This window comes from Carassius gibelio, chromosome B10 (genome assembly GCF_023724105.1).
Source record: "Carassius gibelio isolate Cgi1373 ecotype wild population from Czech Republic chromosome B10, carGib1.2-hapl.c, whole genome shotgun sequence".
NCBI lineage: Eukaryota > Metazoa > Chordata > Actinopteri > Cypriniformes > Cyprinidae > Carassius > Carassius gibelio.
Window position 1 is genome coordinate 17,667,754 of NC_068405.1, and position 19,673 is coordinate 17,687,426.

Below are 19,673 nucleotides of genomic sequence, written 5' to 3' on the forward strand. Positions count from 1 at the left end.
CGTGCGAGCGCAACAAGACCACGCCCCCTTTTTGTGAATTCATGTGGGCGGAGGTTAGTCAAAAATTTTTTTAGTGACGTCATTTCTGCAGGAACTAGAGGGATGTAGTGCAAACTGGTCGTTCGTTGTAGGCGAATTGTGTTAAATAAATATATAAATATTATTTATACTCCAACAACAACATTACACAATAACTAAAGTTTATAACATGGGATCACTAAGAACGGAACCTTTAAATTAACATAAAATATAAGATTATTATTATTATATTTATTTTCCCAGTATTTTCTTATACATATAAGAATATTCTCACATATTTGCTGGTGAAATCTGGGTCATATTTCACTTTTTTTTTTTTTTTTTTAAAGGTAAAACTAAAAATGAAACTAAAACTATATATATCTATATATCTATATATATATATATATATTATGTGTGTGTGTGTGTGTGTGTGTGCACGCAAATGTATTGTTTGCTTTATATTATACATATATTAAACATGTATATACATACATATTTATATACTGTATACACTAGTCAGCATTTGAAGTGGATCAAAACCTTTTATCAAAGTAGTCCTAAAACCTAAACTAAAATGTGCTCCTGTCTTAAGACAACTTTGATTAACTTTTTTTAAACTTTGAATGCCTCTTCAAATGCTGACTACTAATATATAAATAATGCATCTACAAAATCCTTTCAGAAAAATTGGAATGCCAAAACAAAAAACTTGATTAACTGTCATAAAAAGATAATACAAGCATTCAATTTAACACACACAAAAAAAAAAGATTATAATTTATACTTCTTATTAACATTTTTTGCAGACTTTATAACATTTCACTAGGGTAAATAATGTAATTCAAAGGAAAAAAGCATTATAATGATAGTATTACGTCATTTATTTGTTCAGTTTTTAATCCAGACAAATATACAGTACATACTGTGCATATACTCCAGTTTGTTTTGGGCCCCCAGATCTTTAAAAACATGCTAGAGAAGAAAACAGTAAACTAGAAATGTACACCGAGAGCAGACTGCTCCCTTACTCCTCACATGAAACAGACATCAAAAGAGGAACATTATTATTACAGCACAAAAAAAAAAAAGAATTAGCTTTACATTGAATAGTCACAGGAACACTGTTATCATTGTTTTACACTTTGCAGAACATGCTGGAAGGGGAAGTGAAAAAAAAAAAGTATTTGCATAAAGCACTTCTTAAACCAATAATTAAACAGCACAAGCAATGCATTACTCGCTGTACACTTTTCAACAAAACATTCACAAATTCAACAGACTGCACTGAGCGAAAGCTGTGCATGCAAAGAGAAAGACCGTGACCTGAACTGAATATATGTGCATCACTCCCCAGCTGCTGCTGCCGATGACATCACATCTATTCACAACAGAACGGAGTGATTACCCAGCTGCTGCTGCCGTAAGAGCACGTCATCAATGCTTTCTGTCTAAACTCAACGCAAACCAACACAAACACACAGACTTGGACCCTCCTGAGACTTTGGTTTAAGTATGTAACTGCCTTTATTTGAGTTAACATGCTAAAAATAACTTAAGGAAACAACAAACAAGGGAATGTAGCATTAAGAAGTTCAAAAGTGCTTGAAATAAAGCTGTGCAATGCTAAATAAATGCATATTTGAAATATATTAAAAATTATAATTGTGGAAATTGTTTGAACTTGTTTGAACGGCTCCATGTTCCCTTTTTGCAGACATTTAGTCAGTGTAAACGTTTTAGGTATAGGAATCTATGAACTGTGTTCTGGACAGCTTAATATATACACACACAAGCTACATTAAACAAACAAACAAAAAATATATATATATATTTATTATAACTGCACAAAGAATAAGCCAGATAAAAAGTAAGAGAGCAGCACCTGTACTGACATTCTTTGACTCGATGTGCCAAACATTTGAAAACTCAAGTTATTGAGGTGTTTGGCAACTCCCTATGATTTTGACAACAAACAACATTGCAAAAATAAAGAAAATGTGTAATATGAATAGTTATGCACAAACAAGATATATACATCTAGTTTTATAACGGAATGTTATGCATTTCAAAATGCAAGGCAAAAAAACCTACAACTTGATCTTTACTATCCCAAAAGTAGTTTCTCTGAAATAACATACAGTAGCACACAGAAACATATAGTCCTGTTCTGAACAAAGTAAGTGCACAGACATGTAAAGAGCACATTCAGTGGCAGACGACACAGGATTCGTGTGACTTGCAGACATTTTTGTAACCCAGTGGCGGATCATCTCTCTGTGGTGTCTCCAGTCACAAAGCTCAGATCATCAGGGATCAGCTGCTCGCCTGAGAACCAGACACAGACGCCACTTCATCAGACCACACACAGTCTGTACTGTCATATTATATACTGCAATACCCTAATATTATATTCCGCTGGTGTCTGGGAGATAATGAAAGACTAAGCAGGTGGCTGACCAGTCTCACTCGGTTTTTAACTCAACAAAGCACTTATATTTATCTGTCATACAGACTGTGTGATTGGGTGTTTGCCTAATATAGAACAATTTATTTTATTTTTTTGCAAGAATCTGCATCTTCACCCACCAAAATTAAAAAGAAATAATAACCCCCCAAAATAATAAACATTACATTCATAATTAGTTTTTTTGAACTGACAATGACATGTTAAATAGACATTTCTGTGAGTCTGTATTACTTCTGTATGGAAGCGCATTTCCACTACGGGATACATTTTTTTTTAAAATAAAAATTATGTATCTCTATCTATCCTTCTATCTAATATATATATATATAATAAATAAATAATTGCACATTTTCTATTCACTATTTAAGTTTTTCCCTCAGTTAACATCAACAATTATTGCAGTTTTTTATTACAGAATTGCTAAACATAAAAATACAAATTCTGATTTTATCTCTTGCAATTCTTTATTTTTTTTGTCAGAATATGGAGAAAAATGTCCAAATTATGAGATAAAAAGTTGCAATTACCTTTTTTATTTGTTATTCCATGGTGGAAACAAGCTTCCATGGTTCTGTTATAATTAGTAGCTTTTTGCTTAATTTTTAGTAAGACTGATTCTAATTTACTCTGCCATTGAAAAGTTTGGGCTCAGTATGTTTAGAATGTTCATTTTTTAAATAAATTAATACTTTTATTCAGCCAGGATGTGTTAAAACAGCTAAAAATCGATAGTAAAGAGATTTCTATTTTAAAAATACTGTTCTTTTTAACTTTTTCTTCGTCAAACAATCCTGGAAAGGTGTCACGGGCTCAAAAAATTTATATATAGTAAGCATCGCAAGCATCACAGGAATAAATTATACTTTCAAGTTTAAGAAAATAGAAAACTGTTGTTTTAAATTTCACAATATTATATTCATTGTTCTCTATTTTTGATCAAATAAATGCAGTCAGAATGAGCAAAAGACATTTCATAAAGTTTAAATTTGAACAGTAAAAGACAAGTTGAGTGCTACCAGCCAACAGTTTGCACATATTTCAGTGTATTAGCTAACAGCAGCAGTGAAGTGTAGTGGGATATGAACCTGTGCAGGGTAGAGATCTGCTGTCAAACGCACAGTCTCCAGCCTCCAGAGCCACCACTTCATCCTCGGTGTCACAGTCCAGCTCGCTGTCACTGCTCATGCTCGGCAGCACATGGTGGGGCTGCGTCTGGCTGAGCAGACCTATGGACAGAAAATCATACCTTTATATGAACATACCTTCAGATGTCAGTACTGAGAAAATGTTTTTTTTTTCTTATTTAGTATTAGTAGTGCTTTATTTCCTATTGCACAGTAAGAGAGTGTTACTCATGAAGCACCTGAATAAATGTCATTTCCTGAGAACTCCTCTAATTTGGTGTTCAGTTAAATGACAGTGGCGTTCCTTCACTGCGTGTGCAGTGACTCATCGATGCAACACAAGTGTAACTTGCTGCAGAATAATTATACCCCATGTTTTTTCCTGTTTTTGAGTTTTCAAGAACGGATCTCCATGTCTCACCTTCATCGGGGCATGAAGAGGAAGAGGATGCTTCAGCCAGAGACTGCAGTGACTGATGGATCTCGCCGGAACCCTCTCGGTCACAGTTAAGAGAGCTGTCTGTCAGCAGGCCAGACCTGAGGGATACAACCTTATTAAAAAAGCCATTGTGTATTATGCCATTTTATGTGAAAATAAAAAATAGCCCTGAATAAAAAAACAAATAAAATAAAAAAAGTGTTTATAAATTAACAATAGCCAAAAAAAAAAAAAAAGAAAACACCCTACATTTTTGCTAAGTAATATGCATTGCTAAGAATTCATTTAGACAACTTTAAAGTTGCCCAGACCTGTCAGTATTTGGATTTTTATTTTTACATCCTCTGATTCTAGTTGTATCTCGGCAAAAATTGTCCGATCCTAATAACAATACAGCAATGGAAAGCTTATTTATTCAGCTTTCAGATGTATAAATCTCAGTTTAAAAAAACTGACACTTGGTTTTGTGGTTACATTTACATTCCATTTACATTTATTCATGTAGCAGACGCTTTTATCTAAAGCGACTTACAGATGAAGACAGTGGAAGCAATCAAAAACAACAAAAAGAGCAATGATATATAAGTGCTATAACAAGTCTCAGTTAGGTTAACACAGAACACGTAGCATGGGATTTTAGATTCCTTCATAAAAATGAATTTAATGACAAATTAAAACCAAGGGGCTGCGCGTTTTAACGTCTATTCTAGATCTGAAAACAGCAACCTTCATTCAAGCTCACTTACGGCATTTGTTTATGACTGGAAACACACACACAAACAATACACTGTGCTGTTGTACTATATTACCCGATGGCTGGAGTCCTGCGCTGTTTGGTGGCAGGAGCAGCTGCTCCATTGAGGCCTGTGACGCTGAACAGGTCTGAAGCTGAAGCTCCATACGGAAGTTCCTCGTGTTTGGAGCCAGAGGGCTTATCAGAGGAAGAGGAGCTGCTTCCCAGCGAGGGAGGAGAACTCTGCACACTGCGTGCTTTCAGCGAGCCTGCGAAACCCAGATAGTGTCACTTCTAAACGATTTGAATACATGCTGTAATATCAGGGTTGAGTTTTCCAGAAGTCTCTCAAAATTCAACTCTCAGATTATTCCTAGCATAATTGGAAGAATTTCAAAGTGATTGTTGCACCTTGGGGTGAGCAAAACTGCATATTTTCATATTTTATCTGAACAACTAGTTAAGTAGTCACAGTAAGGCTGGTTAGGTTAGATTGACATGGCATCTTTAAAATGCAATGCTTATGCTAGTAATGCAATGCTAAAATGCAATGCTAGTAAAACATGTTGACTGATGTTAAGTGTAGTGTACTGACCATCCAAACAGGAAGCTCCCTCTCTGAGACAAGGAGCAGGTTCAGTAGGAGAGTCTCGTCCAGCTCCTCTCAGCTCTTTCTCCCCAGCATCCACAGCCCTGCGCAGCGACAGTCCACCCAGAGCTCCCACGCTCTCCTGCTTAGGAGAACCAGCCTTCTTCACTCCTGAAACAAAGTCACACGATCCTTCAGTGTCACATGATCCTTCAGAAATCATTCTAATTTTCTGATTTGGTGTTCAAGAAGTAGTGCTGCTTAGTATTTTTTTTTAATGGAAAATGCAACTTTTTTCCAGGATTATCTGACTAACAGAAAGAACTATGAAATAAAAATGTTTTGTAACATTATAAATATCCTGACCTTTTGCTGCCTCATTTTGACGTTTTGTGCAGTGTGATATGCAATACTCATTGCATTTTGCTCATTATTTAAAAATCAATACAATTGTCAATCAGTTTTAGGAGCGCATGATAATTGTAAAGACTGCATTATTTGTACAAAAAAACTTTTACAAAGCCATAGAAATTTTAATCTAAACTTCATGTTACTAAAACTTCGTTTTAATGCGTCATATAAGGTAATCTAGCTCAGTGTCATACCACTTCGAGAGTGTCGTGATGAGACCGGCGCTTTGAAGAGCAGATCGCTGGGTTTGCGACTGGGTCCCATCTCAGAGTCCATGGAGGGGCCCTGCTCGTGGTTTGCGGCTCCATGAGAGGGGATTCTACCGGGTCCACTGCGCGCTTCCAGCTGTCCTTTTACGTCTGACATCTTACTGCGAACTTCTGCCATCTGAGCCTTCAGTCTGATCAGGACCCCTGAGTCCGGGGCTGACCGACGCACCGCCTGAGGCCGACGCTCACGCTCTTTACGAGAAGGCACTGCAGCGGCTGTCAATCAAAAACGGTTAATGAGTCATGAATCACGTCAACTATACGGTCACTTCAGAGTGAGTTCATGTTCATAATTCTGATCACATAAATGCCACCTTGGCTCTGGAGGAGAGATGTAGGGGGACGGGGCTGCATCCCCCACAGTGACTCCATATGGCTGCGGTCCTTCAGGTCCAGTAGTTGGATGAGGATGACCGGGTCGATCTCCAGGAGGCTGGCTGAGCTTGCACCTGCCCCTCTCCTTGAACCCCGGGCACCTGCACCAGAACCTCCTGACAAGCAGTGGACGGTGTAAGATTAGCATATATATATATATATATATATATATATATATTAAATACGTTTAATTTTTCATATATTTATATTAAGCTTTATTTCAAATACAGATTTTTTTAGTTTTAGTTTTAAATGAAGTCACGTAATCAATCTTGAGTATCTTTGTAGTGAAATGTAATTGTTTATTATTAATGATTTATCTGGCACATCATATTATGTTTTACATTTTAACTTATTACATCAGTCATATAGTTAAACATTATAGTCCTAGGTATTTTTTGGGTGAGAATTATTAAATGTAATTTCAATTTTGTGAGCACTAAGAGTCTTGCAGCAGAAGCTCTGACAGTGTTTTAAACTGCAGATTCTGCAGTCAATCTTCAAAGGCTAATATGGTAATTCAGCTCCGTTACATCACTACAAGTGATTAACAGGGTGTCACAGTCGATGACACTTCAAAGCCAAGTGTTTCAACACACCAGATTGCCATATGCATGACACTCGCTTTTCATTAGAGAAACAGCATTATTTGAATCAATGAGGCCGCTTGGACAGAGAAACTCTGGTTCACCTGTTGCTCCTGCAACATCATCGGGTAATTCACCTTCCTCCAGGTCTAGATTCCCACTGTACTCCACATCATTCTCACCAGACCTATAACAGATTTAAAAAAACTTGTGTTATTTCTCTAGTACTAGAAGAATGTCAGCAGCAAGTACACAAATCCACAATGCATAACCAAATCAGCTCTAGATTTTGAATGATTAATTGGATCCCAATGGAGCTAGATGAGGTGTGGCTGGTATTATGTCCCCAGTGTATTGCCGCATGCTTTAAATAGTTAGGATTCGTTTGCGTGGCTCCCCCTGTTAATAGTGAAAAGTGGTATAGTCTGAAATAAGCTGCTCCACAGGGGGTGATGATAGCATTCTCCTCCAAGCATCCTGCTGAATATGTATGTATATGTGTGTGTGTGTGTGTGTGTGAGGGTAACATGCACCATTGTCTCAGGCTCAACTGTATGATGACTCAGTCCTCTCCAGCGGTTCCACTACAGCATTTATAGAAGCTGAGAGCTTCGACTCCACATAGATACATCAAACAAATGTTTGCTTACCCTGCTAGTATTTACACAGTAGACAATAATGAAATCAATCATATATAATTGGACATTATTGCATTTGTCCTGAAATTGCTAATCAGTCATGAAGCATCCTGGAAAAACATGACCAACCACCTACTCTCTGGTAAACCAACTGTGCTGAAACAAAGGTTTTGAACTTTTCCATTTTTTGCTGATTTAAATGGGGAAAATGTGATCATAAAACAAAAATCAAGTCCATATGCAATCTCAAGTGGTCACAGGAAACCCATTGGAGATGATAATACCAGTTGTAAACAGTGCCTAACACCCCATAATTCCCTCTTTCCCCTACTTTATCCTGAATAAGCGGCACATCTGACATTTGGGTAACGGTAAGTGCATGGGCACCTTTACAAAGCCAACATGAAGAGCTCACACAAAACACTCCAGCAAATAGAGTCAAAGGTGTGAGAGAATGTGCGTGGGCTTGAGAGCAAGAGAGCATGTGTGTGTGTGTGTGTGTGTGTGCACACTGGAAAATCCAGAGACTGTGAGAACGAGCATTTGTAAGCAGGAGGCAGAGGCTCTGATGACTCATTCGTCTCATCTGGTTGGAGCAGTGTGTGTGTTTGAGAGCAGTGTGAGCGGGCGGTAGCCTGGAGCATGAGCAAAAACATGTGAGGTTCTGACTCCAACACCTCACTACAGAAACACGAGCGCTCTCACAGAGCCTACACAAGTCAAAGCTGCCAATACTGCTCATTCTCTCAGATCGTGATAGGACAGGACAGAAAGAACAGCTCTCTGGTTAAACACAGAGTACGAGGGAATGCCTGTCACAAATGAGGAAGCAGCCCTAATTAAACTGTGCTTTCCAGCCGGGGGGAGGAAACAGCTGTTACCCTATGGCACATAAAGCACCATCTCGTGTGAGAATCTTAGTACACTAGTATTTACCACACCATGAGAACGTGACCTAGCAAATGAGGAGTACTGCTTTAAGGAAAAAAATAGAAAATCACTATAAGAGCTGATCACGATTTTGCCAGAAATGCTTTCAAAAGACCTACATTATCTACATATAGCCCACAATGAAATGAATAATATTAATATTATTAATTTCTCTAATTATAGCTCATTCAGTAAGGTTTGCATAGGAACTGTTAGTCATTACTTTGATTCTGCCTGGGTTAAAAGAAATAGTTCAGCTGAAAAAAAAAAAAAAAAAAAAAAAATCTTGTCATTATTTATTCACCCTCATTTTGTTAGAAATTTGTTTTAGTTTCTTTCTTTCGAATAAAATTCTACAAACAGAATAAAACTCTAAGCTGCATTTTTCCAGATAAAGAAAGAAAATGAACAGAGACTATCAAGACTGTCATTCAAAATGAAATGGAAATCAAGACAAAAGCACAAAATTAAGGGAAATTATTACTTTTTTTTAACCATACTGGTGACTATAACAGTGGGCCTAAAATGGTTCAAAAAAACACATTCTGAAATTTTAGCAAAGAGGTTTTTAAATCTTGTACGCACATGGTCTCTTCGTCAATGTCATTCTCCTCTGTGTTACTGGTGGCTGTGGAGCTCCCAGATGTGCTACTACCGTCCAGAGGATTGACATCTTCATCTCCAGTGAGACAGTCCACCTCCAGATCCCCGTCAGACAACTCCTAACATTGCATCAACACATCAGCCAACTGATCCTAATGTGCGCAATATAACATCCAATAGCTTCGAGCATAAAAATGATTCAAGTAACGTGGCTGTTAGGGCTTCAGGTTCACTATATTACATGTAGGCTTGTTTTCCTTAGAGATCACAATGAGTGTAATATGATTTGAATGTCACATGCCTAAAAGCAATTGATGATGTAAAATATGTTTAAGATGTGGCTATGATGAAATGATGGATAATATCTTGGGGGAGTTTTTAGTTTTCAAAAAGTTGATTTTATTGCTAAAAATAATATGAAATAATAATGAATTTCACCATGCTGTTCTGACAGGCCTTACATTAGAGTCATCATGCTGGGTCTTCTCCTCATCCTCATCTTCTTTAGTCTCTGCTGAGGCTGCCTGACTTCCTTCTTCTAGTACAGAGCTCTTTCCCTGACGGGAGTCTCTTCCGGAGGAAGTCGTGGGGCAGAGACGCCGATCAAGTGGAGAAGAACTCCTGGACTTCTGCCGACGGAACAGTTCTATAGCTAACCTCTGAACAGAAATACACCAAAATATAAAACGCATACATGAGACAACACAGTTTGGAAAACGTGTTTCTTCATTAAGTTTAAAAACATCAACAGGCATTACATGTTACAGCACAAATATTACACATATACCTAATGCATTAATAAATAACACTCGCTACAGTCTGTATAGAAATAAGTGGCTATTTCAAATTCGGTTCACGTTTGAAACAATGCAGTTTCTAAGTAGGATGTATTCAAGGTAACATAAAACTAGCATCTTTACCACTAACCTCTTTTAGGTTGTTGATCTGCTGAATGTAGCTGGACTGGGCTGACTCCAGCTGAGTTATGTACCAATACTGATCTCTACACTTCTGAAAAAACGTAGGTGATCGCACTTGATACCTGGGAGATTAATAGAAAATGCAGAGCATGAGAAATGAAGCATACACTGGATATATCCTTGGATAGTATATCATGCATTTCATGGTAATTCTAAAGGAGGAGGAAATTCCATTCCCATCCCATTAAACACAAATACTAAATGCTTCCTGTGTCAACAGGCTTTAAATGGGTCATGAATTATTTTTTTTGTACCGTTCTCTGCTGTCAAGCCATTATCAAGAATTTTGCATCAAAAACAGATGTAGAAGTAGCTCTTTAGTAGGCTCTTTTCTGTCCTGTTTATAACAACGCTCCGTTTGAATAGTCATGGTGGATTGTAGACTCTGAAGTAAATGCTCACTGTTATGATTGGCTAATAGTTGTGTATGCTTGCCAGCCTACATCCTTTACAGAAGGACAATTCAGTGATTTAGGTTTAATATGCATAAATACCCATTTCAAATAATGTTTAACAGAAAAAGAAATAGTGATCACGTAACAAAAACAGTTCGTCACAAAACTGTGTGTTGCAACATTACTGTCAGATCCAATATAGTCAGTACAAAATCCTTTTTAGTTTCAGTCTTTCTGAAAATCCCACTTGGAATTGTGCTTTGTAAACGAATCTGCTGTAAAATGAAGTAAACAAAAGGACTGACATGTTCTTAACTTCATTAAAAATAAAGTTCATCCACTTTTTTCTTAATGTTTGCACTCTACAGCATTTTGTTGTCTTCTGAGCCATCTTTATCTTTGGGTTTCTGTGTAGACCTGCGTTCGTCTCTTATGTACACTTTAGCGTGAATCTCAAACTACTAGTTGTCAGCTCCACACACTGCCTACTCATTTAGTTAAAGCCCCTTTACCATCTTTGCCTTCATAAATTAGTAAAATGATTCACTATTCAATGGTTTCTGGTTCTTTACATTCTTCTCTTAAAACTGCTATCATTACCCCTATACTAAATAAATCAGGGACTGATCTTTCAAATTGTGAAAATTAACAACCAATTTAAAGCTTTTTCGCATTTGGCTCCCAAACGCTAGAAAAGCCTTCCTGATAATGTTCGGGGTTCAGACACACTCTCTCTGTTTAAATTTAGATTAAAGACATCTCTTTAGCCAAGCGTTCACATAATGCATCTCATGCAGTTATATTTGATCAAATGCACATTATTATTCTTTAGCTCGGGTTGAACAAATCATTTTTTCTTTGTTGGAACAGCAGCTACGCTAATTATGTCTCTATTTGTTTCTCCGTTTCTGTCATGGGATTGACATCCCATGGTAACTAGCATTTACACAAGCTCCAGTCTGGATCCAGAACTCCTGAGAAGAGATGATGCCAAATGAGGACCTCAAATGATGCCAACCTTGAAACAACATACAGAACTACCAAATTTTCCCATAAGTTTGATTGCAACATATAATCATTGCTGTTAATAGTGTTCATAGTCTGTTTGATTATGTCATTAACTGATTTTTACCGTACATTTCTGCCATATGTACATCACCATTGACAAGCTACTACTAAATATATTGTGGAAACTTAATTTTCTATAAAGCGGCTTTGCAACAATTTGTGTTGTGAAAAGCGCTATACAAATAACTTGAACTGAATTGAATGTCTAATTTGCCATTAATTTCTAAAATCTTGGAAAAATGCATTGCAGCAAGTTCACAATCATCTCTCCAAATAATAAATTGTTTGAGCAATTCCAATCCGGTTTCCATCCCCACCACAGCACAGAGACTGCTCGTGTCAAAATAACTAATGATTTGTTATTGGCAGCTGATTCTGGTTTATTTACAATCCTTCTCCTACTTGACCTTAGTGTGGTCTTTGATATGAACTCGCACAAGATACAACTGGACAGAATTGTTTCAATCACTTAGGGATTACTGGCACTCCTCTGTCCTGGTATAGGTCTTACCGATCACACTCATTTTGAATTTGAATCAAGACCATTTACAGTTACTACAGGTGCCCCTCAGGTTTTTGCTTTGGGCCCATTCTTATTCATCATCGATTTACTTCCTCTTGGCCATATTTTCAGGAAATATAGTATCCATTATCACTGCTATGCCGACGACACCCAGCTTTACCTCTACCAAACTCTCTAGCTCTTTTCCTCCACCTTCCTTGACCAGATGTGCAGCTGAAATTAAAGACTGACTTTTAGCCAACTGTCTAGAACTATATTTATACAATGATAAAATTGAGGTTTTACTTATTGGTACAAAATCTACTTTGAATAAATCTGATTCTTTTACTGTGGACATCGATAATGATCTCCTTACTGGTCTTCCTTCTAAGCTTCTCTACAGACTCCAACTGGTTCAGAACTCTCGTTCTGCTCGTGCTCTTTCTAGGACCGAGCACATTTCTCCAGTTCTCCAACATTTACCCTGGCTCCCAGTAAAGTATTGCATTGATTTTAAAACTTTGCTTCCCACATTTAAGGCACTACACAGCCTTGCTCCACTGTGTCTTACCAACCTTCTCCGCATCTATACTCATTCTAGCACTCAGGTCTTTACACTCGATCTCTCTTGTGTCACCACGTATATGTTTAAGCACCATGGAAGAAAGAACTTTTAGTTTTGCGGCCCCTCGTCTATAGAACTCTCTTCCCCCTAATAATTGGAACGGTCACAGCCTTCACACTTTTAAATCTCATCTTAAGACTTATGTTTTTACCCAGGCTTTCTTATGACTTGCTCTTATTCAGCCTTTATTGCATTTATGACGTATGTATGCAGTTCAGCCGTTGAACTTTGTAATGCTCGCAGGACTTGTTTATTTAACTATTGTTTTTACCAATTTGCTTGCTGTAAGGTGACCATGGCATGAAAGACACCATTTAAATAAAATGAATTATTATTATTACATAATAGTCTAAAATTCAGCTGCAAGGTCGCACCTGAGCACAAGAGTGTCAGTCTGCATATTCAAGTAGCCCTCACTGGCGAGAAGGTCCAACCTGAAGAACCGGTTATACCCCCAGCACTCGCCCACCTCAAAGTCTGATGCAAATTCTCGAATGATGTTTTTGGTGGGGTCACTGGAGGCCTGATGAACCATCTCCACCCTGTATTCATACCTGGAAGAAATTCAACCAGTTAGCTTCTAAAACAATATTTGTGACACTGCACAGCAGGATGACAGGACAGCAAGTGCAGCCTACTTGGACGTCTCTGGGAGCCCAGCTGACAACTCTAGAAAAACAGAGAGATAGTTTCCTCGAACAACGCCATTGCCATCCTAAAACACAACAACAACATCTGTGAGAATAGGAAGAGTCTGTAAATTTGAATTTGTTACGGGTGACAAACTTACCGGATAAACCTTCAACCTCCAGCACAGGCCTGATATCTGGAGCGGGGGGCTGTAGACGGGGTCGGCTCTCTGCCGCAGAGTACTTAAGGCAATGAGACAACAACGATTCAAATGACGCAAGAAAAACAATGGAGCATTTAAAAAAAATTCATTAAAGGAAAGACAAAGGGAGTGTGATTACCTGAAGTTTGCCAAAACAAAAGTGCTCGAGTCATAGGCAGGGACCAGCTCACTGAGAACAAATGAAATATGACTGTGAGCAATTTATCTCGCAAATCGAAATAGGAATGTCTCTTCAAGTTTACCGCAAACTTTAAGTGTTCTTTTTTTTTTTTTATCTAACTGGAGAAATAGCATGCCACATTGGCCAACAAATTGACATTATGATTGAATGGCTTTATAAGCCTGGAGTTGTTTTTACAGGTGTGCATGTTTATTCATTATTCATAGACTGCCACAGAGAGCGCCAAAGTTCAAGCGTACAGATATCTCATCTCTGTGTGTGACGGTAAAGTGTCTATGTTTGTGTACCTGGTGAAGTCTGGTGGGACAGGGGTGGTCACAAAACTCTGCATTGGTTTCCTGTGAACCTGCTGGAACATGAGCAGGATCTCTGGACTCTTAGAGATCAGCTCACTCTTACTGCACGAACGCAGCTGTGAGGGAAAACACACTAGTCACAAATCAGAAAGTCTACAAACATCTGAGACAGTCATGAATTCTTCTAAAGTCTAATTTAAAGCTATATTTTAGTTATAAAATGATTGCAACTGCATAATTTAAGTGACAAGCCGAACTGAAAACTTCACATAAAATTCAGAATTAGCATTTGGTTAAATCACATTTTCTTATCTGACCCATTCTACTTTAAAACCTTTAATAAATAATAATAATAATAATAATAATAATAATAATAAAATAAAATAATAATTAAAAAAAGTTATATATACTTTTTTCAGGTCTTAATTGTAGTTGAATTGCACATTTCTTCTAACATGACTTGTAACTCCATTGCACATCTGCTTTATTTTACTGAGCCACACACCTGATGCTCCACTTCCTGCAGCAGAGACTCCAGCAGTTCTGTCTCCTGTGTCAGAGAGGTCTTCTGTCCTGTGGGTGCATCAACTTTACATTAGACCTCAAATGTCAGATAACATGAAAACTGTCAGAACAAAAGCATGTATGTACCCATGAGAGTGATGAGTTTGTTCTTGAGCTGATTATCGAGCCGAGCTATCATCATTTCCACAGCATTTCGGATTTCCCTCACCCTCTCATCCTTTGCCCCTCGCACTGCCTCAACATTCTTCTCCTGAAAAACATCAAATGCAAAAGTATAGCTCTCAGAGCTTTCACAATTTAGATCACAAGGCCAAAAGTATGTGGACACCCAAACATGCTCCCATAGAAATTCTTCAGCACCAAATTAAAATGATTTCTGAATCATGTGACAATGAAAAATGGAGCAATGATGCTGAAATCCCTGACGTTTAAATTGTAGCAACATTTAAATTATTATTATTTTTTTTTTTTTTACTGGATTTTGATCAAATAAAAAAATTCAAATCCGCTAGGTGTATTTGTCCATGTAATGTAAACGTGTTTAGTGCTGTGGCGCCCTCTATAGGACAATCCCCTGACGCAGGCGCTATAAACAGTAGCTGATGGACTTGTGTGGGCTTCTTGGCGTCCTGGAGTTTCTACATTATGTAAAACGCCTTCGAAAGCACTTATCAAACCAGGAATACATGTAATTAGATAACATTTGATTTGTCATTAGCAGCTCCATCTAAATGGGATTTGTGGCTGGTAAACTAGCATCCATTACAAACAGTCAACTCAAAACAGATCTAAATGGCTCCGTGTGGGCGGGAATGAGAAGCGAGGGGGCTTACCACTTCTTGAACCAGACTAATCAGCTCCATTAGCCGGCGCCGCAGCTTGGCCACCTCCTCGTTCACCTTTGTCACATGCTGCTCGTAGATCTCAGCCAGGGGTTTGAACGTATGACCTCCGTGCTGTGGAGAGGAGGGGGAGGAGGAGAAAAGCAAGTTCCTGTTTGAGACAACCTGACATACATTCACATTAGGCCCAGTATTATTCATTGATAATTTGCTCCAATGTGTGACCAGTCATGTTTTAGCACAACACAGTAGGATCCGAGGAAATGACAATTCACCAGCCTGACTAATACGTTTTGAATTCAGAATTGCGCACCATGCCTCCCCACAGAGCGCACTGGTGACAGATGCACTTCTTACAAGTCCAGCAGAACACACTCAACTTCTCATGATGGTTCTCACACCTGTTAGATGAGAAGAGAGAATCAGTGACAGTGAGTGTTAGCTCTACACTAATTGGTCACTTAGTCATCCCAGAACATGAAAACCAAACATGGCGCATGATTTTTTTCGATATGGAAACATTTGACCATGCCTATTTTTCCAAGGAAAATTTAAATACTGTCTGAAAAGCCATAATATAAATAATGTTTTAAACATTTATGCTGTTGAAACTGTGGTACACTTTAAGAATGTGAAAAAAAAGACGAAAAAACAAACTTGAATAGACATTTGTAACATTACAACATTACTTTTGATCAGTTTAATGCATCCTTGTGGAATAAAAAGTAATCATTTCTTTCTTTAAAAAAAGAATAAAAAATAAAAAAATAAAACACTTACTGACCCCAAACTTTTGAACTGTAGTGTATATATTGCACATTTAATATTATATATAGTTATTCCACAGGGCCAAAAACACTGTACTGCATCTGTCAAGACAGTATTAATATTCAGTATTACTCACTTGTCTTTGTCGTTCTCTTCGTGTTTAGTGAGGTTGCAGAGCTGCAGTGTGTCCAGTTGTTGAGTCACTTCCTCTGCCCAGCGACAGTTGACCAGTTCCCTCAGCTGAAGCGGAGCTCTGAATACAACACCAGCTTGATTAGCAAAAAGAACCATATACCGGTATGTTTGTTAAAAATACTTAACTATAAAGCTGTGGTTTGAACACACTTCAAACTGCTTTGGCAATTATGTAAGTGTGTTTTTATTGCCAAATATCAGGTGGCTCTGGTCCAGTGTCTAAAGTTTTTTTTGTTTGGCTGCGGTTCCCTTAATGTAACTAATCAGTGCTTCCCTGAAATGATCTCATTCTGTAAACTCTAACAATAGAAAAATCAATACTTAATCCAGTAGATTTACTTCAAAGAGCGTCAGAGCTCAAAACATCATTTAAACTGAATAGAACCTCAGAACTTACCGACAGTGGGGACACTGAGCTCTCTGTTCAGTCAGCCAGCGCTGCCAGGAAGAAAACAGAAGAGGAAAATGTACTCTTTTATAAATGCTAACTTGGCTTAGCCTCCGAATCAATAAGAGGTCACTTATTAAAATACATGATGTGTTTTATTATTGGGATTCTTCCCAACATGGTGCACTTGGAAAGCATTAAATCTACACTGCTCATTACTTAAAGTGTTTTGGCAAAAACAACTGAAATATATCTGTCAGATCTCAAGTGAAATGTGACATGTATAATATTTGTGTATGATAATAATAATAATAATAATAATAATAATAATAATAATAATAATAAACATGCCTAAGAAATCTTATTCAACCAAATCCTCAATGTATGATTTTAGTCATGTCCTGTCAAGCAGACACAATAAAGAGAGCAGAGAGATCGTTGATTAATTAGACAGACACTGCGAGCTTCTCTAGGCTGTGTGTAGTATGATCATTGTGCTGTTAATGAGTGTGTATGCATGTGTTTGCTCACCCGGATGCAGCTGAAACAGCACAGTTTGGAACAGTGAGGGCAGAGACGGGCATCACGCAGCTTTTCCATGCAAATGAAGCAGCGGAAGACTTCCGCTATGCTCTAAAGAGTTAGTTGATACATGAACACATTACTAAATTAACATGAGACTAATAATATTCACTACAAAATAATCAAAGAGTTTATGTTCTTAAAGGAATAGTTCACCCCAAAATATAAATTTGCTGAAAATCGAGGGGTTTCTTCATCTGTACAGATTTGGAGAAGTATGAGCATTACATTACTTGCTCACCAATGGATCCTGTATAGTTAATGGGTGCCATCATAACAATCCACAAGTAAACTACACAATTCCAGTCAATCAGTTAATGGTCTTGAATTAATAATAAACTACTAATCTTGTAAAGTGAAAAGCTGCATGTTAGTAAGAAACAAATCCAACATTTAGACATTTTAACTTGCATCCATTACTTCTGGACAAAATAATCCATTAAACTATAGTGATCTTTGCATACAAGTATTTCACTCAAATGTCAAATGAAATGACTTTTTGCTGGAGAACTCATCATTATGGATAGAGGACTTTAGTCTGATGTCAACAGTCTGATGTTAAAAAAACATATTCACTACACAATACATTAATTGATGGAATGGAATCGTTTGGATTATTGTGATGTTTTTATCAGCTGTTTGTACTCTCATGAACAAACCAACAGAACACTAAATTTCTTTGAAGAAACAAACTCACCTACATCTTGGATGACCTGTAGGGGAGTACATTTTCAGCAAATTTAAATTTTGGGGTGCATTATTCCACTATTTTTGTGCAATTCAAGCATGTAATATAGCACACAAATCTTATAGATCCCTAATAACTTTTAAAAAATCTTCTTTTTTTCCTTCTTCATCTGGGGGTCTTGAATCTCTATTATAATGACAAGAGTGTTCAGGACATTTCTTATAAATTTACTTTTTGTGTTCCATAGAAAAAAGAATAGATACTTGAACAACATGAGGGCAAGTAAATGATGACAGATTTTTGCTGTTTGGCTAAAGGTTGAAAGTAATGTTCTGTGTCTAAAGTTTTTTGTCTTTAAACGAAAGGCAACTTGATGCCAGCATAAATCATAAAACATCCTACTGTAAACATACCTCAACACTCTGCTCATCCATTTCAGCCAGTTTTACGTCTTACAGTCAAATATTCCTGACGGGAGAATCTTGGTTTGCTTTCACTGCAGTAAAAAAAAAAAAGAGAGCAGAGACCATTCAGACGCTCACATCTTAGCAGTATAATGCACAGTCTGCCAGTCTATTGAAAAACAGTCTACAGTAGAGCTCTATGAATGCCTGGCAAATCAGAGCTGATGTGACAAGTGACAGAAGGCATTCATCTGTATGAGCTTATATGACTGCAGATGGCCAAAACACAGGATGAAATAAACAAGATTACATGAACTGCCTAAGTGCTGCAGGATACATCTGCCAACATCAAATGGAGGCCTTCATGGTTTTATAAGGCAAATAACGGTATCAAATACAAGATAGAAATAGTAAAAGTTAACAGATGATTGACTTTAACAACCAAGTAATCCATAAATGGGCAACATAGCGACCATTTCAATAACAAACACTGTAATTTATTTAAAATGCCTGCAGGGACAATATTTGAGCACATCCAACAAGAAACACCTTCACGTGCGAGCTTAAAAACTCGATGACAATACAGAGAGGATACGACACGACTGATAAACAGTAAAAAATTAAAATGCAAACTATAAATAAATGCACGGTGCATACACTAGCAGGTGATATAGCGCAGGTTAGCATTTAGCAAGTTAGCTATGAGGGTTTGCATAAAACTCACCATACAAAAAAACCTCGTATATATCAATGCATTTACCTTTAATTTTGCCCTCGAACCCGTCACTCCAACGGTCTACATCAAACGGTATTAATTTAGTGTTTTATGAACAAGTATTGTAACATCAGACTGCTTGTTTATTGACTAGCAGCAGCAAGCAGCGAATGTAGCGCCTATATGTCAATGTCAGTCACCATGGGAGACCGTGTCAGACATCATGGAAAACCGAATCCACCAATCGTATTTACTGTTGGTAGCCGAGTGGATTAGCATTAACCAATCACGATTGTGCATTACGAGTGGGCGGTTCATCTAGCGGTATGACACGCCTACTTAAAAGCGCCAACATTAAATATTTAAGCTTTTTGCTTTTATCGGTTTTAACGGATTTAACCGTTTTTTGTAACCAAATTCTTAGGAGTTTGTATCGGATTTACAATCTTTTGTCAAGATGACACAATGTAGTTGTTTTCT

At 37.5% G+C, this 19,673-nt stretch overlaps 1 protein-coding gene across 1 annotated transcript; it reads right to left on the reverse strand.

Annotated features, from left to right (window-relative positions):
• Nucleotides 1-878: 878 nt before the first annotated feature.
• LOC127966776 (E3 ubiquitin-protein ligase TRIM37-like) lies at nt 879-19,399 on the reverse strand. Its single transcript, XM_052568018.1, has 25 exons — nt 19,239-19,399; nt 18,488-18,570; nt 17,336-17,437; nt 16,814-16,854; nt 16,358-16,474; nt 15,767-15,854; nt 15,445-15,567; nt 14,738-14,861; nt 14,592-14,659; nt 14,078-14,202; nt 13,728-13,778; nt 13,547-13,628; nt 13,395-13,471; nt 13,131-13,310; nt 10,114-10,228; nt 9,648-9,845; nt 9,169-9,305; nt 7,120-7,202; nt 6,368-6,544; nt 5,979-6,269; nt 5,380-5,544; nt 4,861-5,053; nt 4,034-4,149; nt 3,574-3,714; nt 879-2,346 (listed from the first exon to the last, which is right to left on the reverse strand). The coding sequence occupies exons 2-25, from the start codon at nt 18,506-18,508 to the stop codon at nt 2,288-2,290; spliced, it is 2,874 nt and encodes a 957-aa protein (XP_052423978.1). The 5' UTR covers nt 18,509-18,570; nt 19,239-19,399; the 3' UTR covers nt 879-2,287.
• Nucleotides 19,400-19,673: the final 274 nt, after the last annotated feature.